General features: G+C 45.9%; 1 protein-coding gene across 2 annotated transcripts in view; it reads left to right on the top strand.

The window, feature by feature from the left end:
- LOC126473551 (tubulin polymerization-promoting protein homolog) overlaps window positions 1-13469 on the top strand; it is a 429312-nt gene that overhangs the window by 354567 nt on the left and 61276 nt on the right. For both annotated transcript variants that reach the window (XM_050100682.1, XM_050100681.1), the window contains one exon: window positions 10181-10358. In XM_050100682.1, the coding sequence (XP_049956639.1) occupies window positions 10181-10358 (178 nt within the window). The remainder of the gene's footprint in view (window positions 1-10180; window positions 10359-13469) is intronic.

Here is a 13469-nt window from a genome sequence, read left to right as displayed (position 1 = left end):
GAAAATTTCTAACTGTTCTCCTACGGCAGGCTAATTCGTCTTGGGGTCACGCTTGATCAGTGGGAATACTCAAGCGTGATTAAATATACGATGGGACAGCGCAACCTTACAAATTATAAAACTCGATTACGGACTCTAGTACACAGATATATTGTTCATTGGGACCCATGAGTACATTTCCAAGAAATCTCATACACCTAATTAATTAGAAAACAGTGAAAGGAGTGGGGAATGTACTCTTATTATAGACTAAGCGCCCACTGCTTCGCCGGCCGGAGTGGCCGTGCGGTTCTAGACGCTACAGTCTGGAGCCGAGCGTCCGCTACGGACGCAGGTTCGAATCCTGCCTCGGGCATGGATGTGTGTGATGTCCTTAGGTTAGTTAGGTTTAATTAGTTCTAAGTTCTAGGCGACTGATGACCTCAGAAGCTAAGTCGCTTAGTGCTCAGAGCCATTTGAACCATTTTTGAACCCACTGCTTCGTTCGCGTTAACTGCATGGTCCGCACAGATTTTTTGTTTGTTTTCCTTTCATCGAGTTTTTACGTTCTTCACAAATTGCAATACCTCTTATACTTTTCACGCTGATTAAGGCCACAGAAGCGTGGTCCGTTCCGAACATACTTGCGACCAAGACGCGGTTCTGGCAGCTAGAGTCGGAGGTCTTTATTAATCCTGCATCCTGGGTTCTTGTGGTGACATTTCCAGAGACTTTAATCCTCCAAACGGATATTCCTCTAGAAGTTAAATTCAAATTTTCGTGAACTGAACTTAAAAAATATTATAATACAACGAAATATTTTCATAAAAATTTTTCTCCCCTGTTTCACTCACTCAGGGGTTGAATTTTCAAAAACACTGAAACATATATTTTTTTGTTTCTAATGGAGAAGCCAAATGCAAATTTTCTGAGATTAAGTTTAAAAAATGCTTTCATAATGAAGTATTTTCATAAAAATTTTCGTCTACTATTTTACCCCCTTAGCGGATCAATTTCCAGAAACACTGAAACAGTATTTTTTTATATCTTATTCAGAAGTCGATATAAGTTGTCATAGATGTAGGTTTAAAATGCTTTATTAGTACTTGAGTCATGATTTATATTTAAAACAATTTTATATATTACGCTGTGAGTCCAAGACACAGCTGTGTTCGATTTTTTTTATTAATATAGGCCTATTATGGCGCGATCGCAATATTCATGAGGTGGTCCTCAGCTGCTTCCCTACGGCTCCAGTCCTTAAGTACTCGGGTAAACCTCTCCATCATGGTGCCCAAGCTGAGTAGGTTCCTGTGGCCAGGAGGTGACGGTATAATCATACTAGACGCGCGTTTCCTGTACATCATTCACCAAGCTCAGAGCGAGTGTACAGCATTATGCGCTATTTAAAACCTCAGTAGTCAAAGAAAACAGCCAACTGTCCAGAGAGGGAATATTTTTTACAGCCAACGTAAGTGATAGAGATGGGCAAAACTGTTCTTTTCAGAGATCAGATCAGAACTGTTCATTCCCTGAAATGAACTAGCTCTTTTTCATGACTCACCACTCATTTACAATAGAAAATAAATGGAAGGCACATTGTCCTTTAAACTTGGTTTATTCCAGTACTATACCTGTATTTTGATCTTATTTGATCCTATTTTGCAGTAACACAGATAATGAGTAAGAATTTTGTATTGTTTATTGAAATTTCCACGATATGACAGTTTTTCATTATTGATTTATTTTGCACTATCGTGGTATTTTGGGTGATCGGAAAATGTTGTACTTGAGATTTACATTAAGAATATATTTGACTATAATGTATTAAAATTTCATTAACCTTGTACAAATACATCGCAAGCCATATATTTTTAAAGTGAACGTTTCCTTCCGAAGACGCCTAAAATCGCAAAATCCGTACCAGAATAAGGAAAAAAAATATAAATTTGACTGTAAGACTAAAGACATATAGCCTTACGCAGAATAAAACAAGGAAAATATTGGTGTATCACATTTTGTGATACGTTTATCGGTTCGCTCGTAATTAAAGCATAAATTCGAGTGTCCATAATAAAAATCCTATAGTAAGAGGAGTCGTCAGGAACCTAATCTGATCAGTTTAAACAAATAAAACTAAAATAAAAACAAATGATGTATACATAACATAATAATGTAATATACATAGCGGTATTACTACGAAGAACAATATCCAGTAGAGACGAACTCCGATGCAGAGGCGCTGAGTCAAGCAGGTCGAACTGTATTACTGCGTGAGCTAAGACCGCAGAGACCAGAGTGACACCTGAGTTGCTTTGCTCAACGCTCTGGCTAGAGTCGAGAATGGTGGGATGAGCGTTGAGCGGGCGAGTTCTGAGGGTGGAGGGAGCGGTGAACGGCCACCAGTCACCCGCTCCGAGACAAATATTCCGTTCTCTTGCGAGCAGGTTGTCGCAAGTAGTTCTTATGTTCTCCGCTGGGAGGCTCTCTGTCCTGTTGCTCGCATCAACTGCCCAGAGGGCAGGACGTGCGACTGAAACGATCGCCGACGGAGTGCGATGCTAAGCTGCGCCAGAGACTGCACGGCATATGTGAAACACAAAATCCAATGGGGCACTGCACAATGCAGGCAGCCAAGGTAGAAGCAGGTCAGAGGCCGGCGCTGGCTGTCTTGTGTGGCGTGCAGTGTGCTCTGACCAGCAGAGGCCCCGCTGATATGCTCCGTGTCTCTCTCTCTCTCTCTCTCTCTCTCTCTCTGCTGTGGGAAACGTTTGGAGCTACCGTTCTTTTTTTCTGAATTACTGATTGTTCACTCCTTTGAAAGATTCAACTCTAAGAATCAGTTCAGGAGCGGATCCCCCATCTCTAGTAAGTGACTTCGTGTTCGCAGATTTTGGTGACGTTACGTTATGTTGCCTGACTCTGACGTCAGCGCTAGGCACCGTAGAAAGTCCCCACAAGGGCTCACTCTTAACGGAAAACGCCGTCTTTGAGAAAATGTCTGACTTCTTAACACTTTGACTTCCAGGAGGCGGCCAGCGGCCACAGGAAAGCCTCATGACGAGTGCCGAGTGTTCGGGCCAGTCTGGCGGCGAAAACATCAATCACTAAGCGTGGGGCGATCAAAATGTTAACTGCAAAAACGGCCAGAAAAATTGATGCAAAAACCCTCTATGTCCACGTATCATCTGTAGCCATTTAGTATCCCTTGTCTACACTTCCATCACACATAAAATCTATATAAATACAAAAGTAAACGCTCGTTTGTTCAAAATCGTATATCTCCGTATCCCCTCTATATGTAAAGTGCCATATCGTACACACACTATATATACAGGGTGGTCCATCGATACTGACCGAGCCAAAGATCTCACGAAATAAGCATCAAACGAAAAAACTACAAAGAACATCTAGCTTGAAGGGGGAAACCAGATTGCACTATGGTTGGCCCGCTAGATGGCGCTGCCATAGGTCAAACGGATATCAATGGCGTTCTTTTTTTTTTTTTTTTTAAACAGGAACCCCCATTTTTATTACAAATTCGTGTAGTATGTAAAGCAATATGAATGTTTTAGTTGGGCCACTTGTTTCGCTTTGTGATAAATGGCGTTGTAATAGTCACAAACGTATAAGTACGTGGTATCACGTAACATACCGCCAAAGCGTTCGGTATTTGCTTCGTGATACATTACCCGTGTTAAAATGAACCGTTTACCAATTGCGGAAAAGGTAGATATCGTGTTGATGTATGGCTATTGTGATCAAAATGCCCAACGGACGTGTGCTATGTATGCTGCTCGGTATCCTGGACGACATCATCCAAGTATCCGTACAGTTCGCCGGATAGTTACGTTATTTAAGGAAACAGGAAGTGTTCAGCCATATGTGAAACGTCAACCAAGACCTGCAACAAATGATGATGCCCAAATACGTGTTTTAGCTGCTGTCGCGGCTAATCCGCACATCAGTAGCAGACAAACTGCGCGAGAATCGCTTATCTCAAAAACGTCGGTGTTGAGAATGCTACATCAACATCGATTGCACCCGTACCATATTTCTACGCACCAGTAATTGCATGGCGACGTCTTTGAACGTCATGTACAGTTCTGGCACTGGGCGCAAGAGAAGTTATGGGAAGATGACAGATTTTTTGCACGCGTTCTATTTAGCAACGAAGTGTCATTCACCAACAGCGGTAACGTAAACCGGCAAAATATGCACTATTGGGTTACGGAAAATGCACGATGGCTGCGACAAGTGGAACATCCGCGACATTGGTGGGTTAATGTATGGTGCGGCATTGTGGGAGGAAGGATAATTGGCTCCCATTTTATTGATGGCAATCTAAATGGTGCAATGTATGCTGATTTCCTACGTAATGTTCTACCGGTGTTAGTACAAGATGTTTCACTACATGACACAATTGCGGTGTACTTTCAACATGATGGATGTCAGGCACATAGCTCGCGTGCGGTTGAAGCGGTATTGAATAGCATATTTAACGACAGGTGGATTCGTCGTCGAAGCACCATACCATGGCCCGAACGTTCACCGGATCTGACGTCCCTGGATTTCTTTCTGTGGGGAAAGTTGAAGGATATTTGCTATCGCGATCCACCGACAACATGCGTCAGCGCGTTGTCAATGCATGTGCGAAAATTACGAAAGGCGAACTACTCGCTGTTGAGAGGAATGTCATTACACGTATTGCCAAATGCATTGTGGTTGACGGACATCATTTTGAGCATTTATTGCATTAATGAGGTATTTGCAGATAATCGCGCTGTAACAGCATACGTTCTCAGAAATAAGTTCGCAAAGGAATATGTATCAAATTGGAACAACCGAAATAAAATGTTCAAACGTACCTACGTTCTGTATTTTAATTTAAAAAACCTACCCGTTACCAACTGTTCGTCTAAAATTGTGAGCCATATGTTTGTGACTATTACAGCGCCATCTATCACAAAGCGAAAAAAGTTATTTTCGTACTACATGAATATGTAAAAAAATGGGGATTCTATTTAAAAAAAACGCAGTTGATACCCGTTTGACCTATGGCAGCGCCATCTAGCGGCCCGACCATAGCGCCATCTGGTGTGCCCCTTCAAATGGCTCTGATCACTATGGGATTTAACATCTGAGGTCATCAGTCCCCTAGAACTTAGAACTGCTTAAACCTAACTAACCTAAGGACATCACTACACCCATGCCCGAGGCAGGATTCGAACCTGGGACCATTGCGGTCGCGCGGTTCCAGACTGTAGCTCCTAGAACCGCTCGGCCACCCCGGGCGACCTTTCCCACTTCGAGATAGACGATTTTTGTTCTTTGTAGTTTCTTCTTTTGGCGATTATTTAGTGAGATATTTGGCCCGGTCACGATCAATGGACCACCCGGTATATATATATATATATATATATATATATATATATATATATATATATATATATATATATAGTGTTACAAAAAGGTACGGCCAAACTTTCATGAAACATTCCTCACACACAAATAAAGAAAAGATGTTATGTGGACATGTGTCTGGAAACGCTTAATTTTCATGTTAGAGCTCATTTTAGCTTCGTTCTTCCACCTACGCTCAATGGAGCACGTTATCATGATTTCATACGGGATACTCTACCTGTTCTGCTAGAACATGTGCCTTTACAAGTACAACACAACATGTGGTTCATGCACGATGGAGCTCCTGCACATTTCAGTCGAAGTGTTTGTACGCTTCTCAAGAACAGATTCGGTGACCGATGGGTTGGTAGAGGCGGACCAATTCCATGGCCTCCACGCTCTTCTGACCTCAACCCTCTTGACTTTCATTTATGGGGGCATTTGAAAGCTCCTGTCTACGCAACCCCGGTACCAAATGTAGAGACTCTTCGTGCTCGTATTGTGGACGGCTGTGATACAATACGTCATTCTCAGAGCTGCATCAGCGCATCAGGGATTTCATGCGACGGAGGGTGGATGCATGTATCCTCGCTAACGGAGGACATTTTGAACATTTCCTGTAACAAAGTGTTTGAAGTCACGCTGGTACGTTCTGTTGCTGTGTGTTTTCATTCCATGATTAATGTGATTTGAAGAGAAGTAATAAAATGAGCTCTAATATGGAAAGTAAGCGTTTCCGGACACATATCCACATAACATATTTTCTTTCTTCGTGTGTGAGGAATGTTTCCTGAAAGTTTGGCCGTACCCTGTATATACAGTGTGAGTCACCAAACATTACCGCTGGATATATTTTGTAAGCCACAACAAATACTGACGAATCGATTCCACAGACCGAACGTGAGGAGAGGGGCTAGTGTAACTGGTTAACATAAACCATAAAAAAATGCACGGGAGTATGTTTTTTAACACAAACCTACGTTTTTTTAAATGGAACCCCGTTAGTTTTGTTAGCACATCTGGACATATAAACAAATACGTAATCAGTGCCGTTTGTTTCATTGTAAAATGTTAATTACATCCGTAGATATTGTAACCTAAAGTTGACGCTTGAGTACCACTCCTCCGCTGTTCGATCGTGTGTATCGGAGAGCACCGAATTACGTAGGGGTCCAAAGGGAACGGTGATGGACCTTAGGTACAGAAGAGACGGGAACAGCACATTACGTCCACATGCTAACACCTTTTTATTGGTCTTTTACATTGACGCACATGTACATTACCATGAGGGGTTAGGTAATACGTGGTTTCCGTTTTCAATTACGGAGTGGAATAGAGTGTGTCCCGACATGTCAGGCCAATAGATGTTCAATGTGGTGACCATCATTTGCTGCACACAACTGCAATCTCTGGCGTAATGAATGTCGTACACGCCGCAGTACATCTGGTGTAATGTCGCCACAGGCTGCCACAATACGTTGTTTCATATCCTCTGGGGTTGTAGGCACATCACGGTACACATTCTCCTTTAACGTACCCCACAGAAATAAATCCAGAGGTGTAAGATCAGGAGAACGGGCTGCCCAATTTATGCGTCCTCCACGTCCTATGAAACGCCCGTCGAACATCCTGTCAAGGGTCAGTCTAGTGTTAATTGCGGAATGTGCAGGTGCACCATCATGCTGATACCACATACGTCGACGCGTTCCCAGTGGGACATTTTAGAGCAACGTTGGCAGATCATTCTGTAGAAACGTGATGTATGTTGCAGCTGTTTGGGCCCCTGCAATGAAGTGAGGACCAATGAGGTGGTCGCCAATGATTCCGCACCATACATTTACAGTCCACGGTCGCTGTCGCTCTACCTGTATGAGCCATCGAGGATTGTCCACGGACCAGAAATGCATGTTCCGTAGATTCACTGCCCCGTGGTTTGTGAAAACCGCTTCATCGGTAAACAGGTAGAACTGCAACGCATTCTCTGTTAATGCCCATTGACAGAATTGCACTCGATGATTAAAGTCATCACCATGTAATTGCTGATGTAGCGACACATGAAACGGGTGAAAGCGGTGACGATGCAGTATGCGCATGACACTACTTTGACTCAGTCCACCGACTCTCGCAATGTCCCGTGTACTCATGTGTGGGTTCATGGCAACAGCAGCTAACACACCAACTGCACCCGCTTCTCCTGTGACGGGCTTGTTACGGACCCGTTTGCGTGCTACGACCATACCTGTTGCATACAGTTGGCGGTAGATGTTTTGCAGTGTGCGGCACGTTGGATGCTCTCTGTCCGGGTCCGTTCTGCATACACCCTGCAGGCTTCAGCTGCATTTCGTCGACACTCGCCATAGATGAGTATCATCTCCGCTTTTTCAGAGTTCGAATACACCATGGTCACAGTTCCTACAACACTACACAATCAGACGTCTGGTAACGCGGTGTACTACAGTTGGTCTGCGTGCGGAGACGAATGCAGAATAACAATAGCAGCAAGCGCTACATGCGGACACTGCGACAGCTAGACCAAACCACAACAGTGCACTACAGCCACACTCGTAAACACAGTCGTCATCGTAAACATGTCCCTGCAGATGCTGCTCGCCGACCATGGCCCGTGTTTGTTACAACACGCAACTGAACGTCGGAGGTTTCAAGCGTCAACTTTAGGTTACAATATCTCCGGATGTAATTAACATTTTACAATGCAACAAACGGCACTGATTACGTATTTGTTTATATGTTCAGATGTGCTAACAAAACTAACGTGGTTCCATTAAAAAAAAAGACGTAGGTTTGTGTTAAAAAACAAACTTCCGTGCATTTTTGTATGGTTTGTATTAAACAATTACACTAGCCCCTCTCCTCACGTTCGGTCTGTGGAATCGGTTCGTCAGTATTTGATGTGGTTTACGAAATATATCCAGCGGTAACGTTAGGTGACTCACTATATATATATATATATATATATATATATATATATATATATATATATAAAACATACAGCACTTCAGTAGGTACATAAAACCACACGCGTAGCGTGTATTCGAATGCAACATCGTGTCAAAATTTCAAAGCAATCGGAGATTTATGATTTTGTATAAACCAGCAGTTATATCTACAGAAAGAAAAATGTAAATGTTCTTTTGTTCAAAATCGTGAATCTCCGAAAATTCTTCACCAACTACTTCGAAATTTCTTCACCGATAGATTCGAAATTATGCCACAATGTTGCATTCGAATACACACGTTTTTTATACACTTACTTTTAATATATATAATTTATAAGCAAAAATATGCAGTGTGTAAAGGATACATATTCTTAACTGATTTATTCCAGATGTTACTGTAATAAACGCTTGGACACGCACACACACACACACACACACACACGCACATATATATATATATATATATATATATATATATATATATGCTTAATAATGAAACGTTGTTACAAAACAGGAAAATTGTATCTATTGCTTATCGGAATGTGATCAGAATACTGCAGAATCTGAAATCACAATAACAATAAACAAGTCTAACGTTTTCCCGACGACCGGAGACTGTCTGGTGCTGTGGTGCAAGACTCTCACGTCTCCCGCGGGTGATTAACGTATTGTGTGCAGCCGACCTTGTTCTCAGGACAGACGGCTTCGTCGATCTTCACAATACTTCTTCTCCGAAGATTATGTGCTGGTTAGGGAAATATTACTGACCTACTTCTCTCAGAATACTTGTGTATCAACTTCGCTATATTTCTTCTTCACAATAAGACACTACACAAGTTTCACATGCTCTTTCAATTATCGTAAATCAACTACGTCTGGAAAACATTAGTACTTAACGTATACCATTACAGTCTCTTTCGGTTTTAATAAGCCTTGTGAAAACAGTTCTTGCTCCTAGCAAGTCAAACAACAGTGTTCATGGGCCGGCCGGGGTGACTGAGCGGTTCTAGGCACTTCAGTCTGGAACCGCTGAGTGCTACAGTCGCAGGTTCGAATCCTGCTTCGGACATGGCTGTGTGTGATGTCCTTAGGTTAGTTAGGTTTAAGTAGTTCTAAGTTCTAGGGGACTGATGACCTCAGATGTTAAGTCCCATAGTGCTCAGAGCCATTTGAACCATTTTGAACAGTGTACATGAGTCTCTAGATGAAACATGTTTTATTTGTTCCCAACAGTCACTATTTCACTGCCAGCGAGTAGCCCTTTATTACTCCTTGTACTGGACCTACGGCTCCCCAGGCGTGCGCAGCCACCACTTGTCAGCGCCGATAGACCGTCAGAACTTTAGTCTTCTCGTAATACACGCCTGCACACACATAAACCGTGGCGCAGTAGACACATTTTCATCTCTCCCCCTCGTACGTAAAATATCCGGTGTTCGAGACGGTGGAAAGCCGAGGGTCTCTAGAATTTGCGTGGAAATTCTCGAGGCGCTACACAAGGCTTAGTCAGAGGTAGAGCAAGAGTGAAAGATGAGAGGGACAACAGGGTGGGAGTAAATGACGACAGAAACCGGAAAGGAGGAGATGGACAGGGAGGGAGGAAAAGTGGCGATGGTGAGGGAGGGAGGAAGAGAAGATGGACGAGAGACAGGGAGTGGGAGAAGATGGGCAAAAAGAGGGAGAGGAGGAGATTGGGACGTATATCCAATTCTCATACGTAGTAAAGTACACAGGTCTTATCCCATTCAATTTAGCGGCGCGCTTTGTTGCACACTTTGTGTAAACGCCCCAATGCTGCACGATATGCGAGGTGGAGGTCTCCAGTGGCGCGTGTTTCGCAGGCAGCTGTTGCGGAGGCGAAGGAGGTGACAGTGAACGGGCCGACCAGCCCCCCGGGGGCGGGAGGCGACGCCCGCAAGCCGGCAGCCAACCCCCCGCCAGCAGGAGCCGCCTCTACGCCCACCAAGGCCGCCGCCGCTGCACAGTCTCCAAAGACGCCGCCCCCAGACGCTGCGTCAGGTATGCCTGTCGACTACATAGTAGCTTAATTTGTGCGTTGCTTTGCAGTGTTGTGACATCAGTCAAAGAGTGCCGTACTGCACGCCAAATAAATATTAGTTTCTCCAAGGATGCTACGTAATTACCAGTGAATGTATTCATAAAAGTCATCAGATTTATTTATTTTTTCTTTATTGTTGTTTTTAAACCTGTTTACAGGCAGGCCAGCAGCAGCATACTACGCCGCTCTTTGGCCTCAGAGAAGCACAAAAGAGACAAATGAAGACAATGTGAGATAAAAATATGGTGGACATATAAACGGAGACAAAAACTTTTTAAAATACATGGAGCCGTTCACGGGCGTAGAGTCCAAGATAAAATTGGTTCAGACACTTGGACACATACATAGACGAAAATTGTCACACGTGAACGTAGGTGCAGAAAACGAATGACACTGAACCACTTAAGCACAAAACGACGGCACACACAGAAACACGAGGCGTTGATCTCCGGCGCGCGAATGTTCACTAACCGTGTACGAGTCCAGGGAACTGCCAAGAGAGGAGGAGGGGGGTGGGAGAGGGAGAGGGGAGAGCAGATGCCATGGGCAGGGGAGATAGGGGGATGGGAGGAAGGGGGAGGGGAAGCCCGGGAGAAGAGAGTTGGAGGAAGGGGACGGGGGAAAAGGAAAGAGAAGGGAGGGAGGGTGCTGAAAGGAAAGGACAAAGGAAAGGGGGGGAGTATCAAAGTTGATAGGAGGGGTAGGTGGAGGGGAGGAGGACATCATCAGGGAGGGGGAGCTGGTGGAAGCCACCTTGGGAGAGGGTAAGGAGGGAGGAGAGATGGAGACCGGGTGGGACGTGGGAATACAGGCATGGCAGTGGGCAGGGGTGGGAGAGGATGGGCGAGACAAGCGCGTGAGGAGGATTGAGTTTGCAGGAGGTGTACAGGATGCATATCCTTTCAAGGAAAAGGAGGAGATGGGGGAACGGAATGAGATCGTACAGGATCCGCGTGGGGGAGGGAAGACGGATGCGATAAGCAAGGCGGAGAGCATGGCGTTCAAGGATTTGAAGGGATTTGTAAAAGGTAGGGGGGGGGGGGGGGGACAGAGATCCAGGCCGGATGGGCGTAACAAAGGATAGGGCGGATGACGGATTTATAGGTGTGGAGGATGGTGGTGGGGTCCAGACCCCACGTACGGCCGGAAAGGAGCTTGAGGAAATGGAGTCAGGAGCGTGCCTTGGCTTGGATTGTCCGGAGATGGGGGATCCAGGAGAGGCGACGGTCGAGGGTGACCCCAAGGTACTTGAGGGTGGGGGTGAGGGCGATAGGACGGCCATAGATGGTGAGATAGAAATCAAGGAGGCAGAAGGAAGGGGTGGTTTTGCCTACAATGATCGCCTGGGTTTTGGAGGGATTGACCTTGAGCAACCACTGGTTGCACCAAGTGGTGAACCGGTCAAGATGGGATTGGAGAAGGTGTTGGGAGCGCTGCAGGATGGGGGCAAGGGCAAGGAAGGCGGTGTCATCGGCAAACTGGAGAAGGTGGACGGGGGGTGTCGGCGGCGGTATGTCCGCCGTATACATAAGGTACAGAAGGGGGGTGAGGACGGAGCCTTGAGGCACATCGGCGGAGGGAAAAAAGGTGTAGGAATCCGTGTTATGGATGGTGACGTAGGAAGGACGGTGGGAGAGAAAGGAGCTGATCAGACAGACGTAGTTAATGGGAAGGGCGAAGGTTTGGAGCTTGAAGAGGAGACCGGAATGCCATACGCGGTCATAAGCTCGTTCGAGGTCCAGGGAGAGGAAGATTGCGGAGCGACGGGAATCAAACTGGTCGGAAAGGAGATGAGTGAGGTGAAGGAGAAGGTCGTCGGAAGAGAAGGACGGCTGAAGGCCACACTGGGTAACAGGAAGGAGGCGATGCTGGCGGAGATGCTGGTGGATGCGTTGGGTGAGGATAGATTCCAGGACCTTGCTGAAGACCGAGGTAAGGCTGATGGAACGGTAGGAGGAGACGGCGGACGGCGGTTTGCCAGGTTTAAGGAACATCAGGATACGGGAGGTTTTCCACAGGTCGGGGTACTAACCGGTGCACAGGACTACATTGTAGACCCTGGCCAGGGTGGAGAGGAAAGAGACAGGAGCTTCACGAAGGTGACAATAGGTAACACGATCGTGACCAGGAGCGGTGTTGCGTTTTGTGCGGAGTGTAGCAATGATATCCTGTGTAGTGATAGGGGCATTGAGTTCCGTGTGTGTAATGTTGTCCAAGTACTGGAAACCAGGAGCGAGGGGAGGGGAAGAGGTGTCAGTTCGATCGCGGATATCTGGGAAGAGGGAGTAATCGAACTGGGGATCATCGGGGGTGGAAAATACATCGGAGAGGTAGGAGGCAAAGTGATTGGCCTTACTAAGGGTGTCAGGGAAGGGGTGATCATCAAGGATAAGAGGATAGTAGGGGGAGGGTTTAGTTCCGGTAAGGCGATGGAAGGCTGACCGGAACTTGGACGAGTTGATAGGTAGGGTAGCATATAAACGGGTGCATGTCCGTCGCCAGTCCCGGCATTTCTTAGCTGCGAGCAAATTACGAATGTGTCGCTGGAGTTGCTGGTGGCGTCGTAGTGTGTCCGGGTCACGCGTGCGGAGGAAGGCACGGTAGAGACGGCGGGATTCACGGAGGAGGAGGACGGCCTGTGGGGGTAAGGTAGGACGGTGGGGGTGGATGGCGACAGTAGGGACTTGAGCCTCCACGGCCTCAGACAAGGTCTGCTGGAGAAAGGAGGCGGCATGAGTTACATCGCCAGAGTGGTGGTAGGTGAAAGGGTGGCTATCGACTTGGGTGGAGAGGGTATCCCAGTAGGCATTCCAGTTGGCACGGCAATAGTCATGGATGTACTTAGGGGGAGGGTCATTGTGAGGGTCAGGCCGGGGGCGACGACCGTCTGAAACGGTGAGGAGGACAGGGAGATGGTCGCTACCAATAGGCTCCAGGACATCATCACATTTATTGAAGGCACTGTATATACAGTTAGGATCGTATGAGGAGTTAGTGAGTAAATACACTGGTTCACTAAAGACCACTTAAAAGCGACGCCCAAACTGGAGAAGTTATACACTATTGGCCAT

The sequence above is a fragment of the Schistocerca serialis genome, chromosome 4 (assembly GCF_023864345.2).
Source record: "Schistocerca serialis cubense isolate TAMUIC-IGC-003099 chromosome 4, iqSchSeri2.2, whole genome shotgun sequence".
NCBI lineage: Eukaryota > Metazoa > Arthropoda > Insecta > Orthoptera > Acrididae > Schistocerca > Schistocerca serialis.
This window is presented reverse-complemented; position numbering and strand designations above follow the sequence as displayed.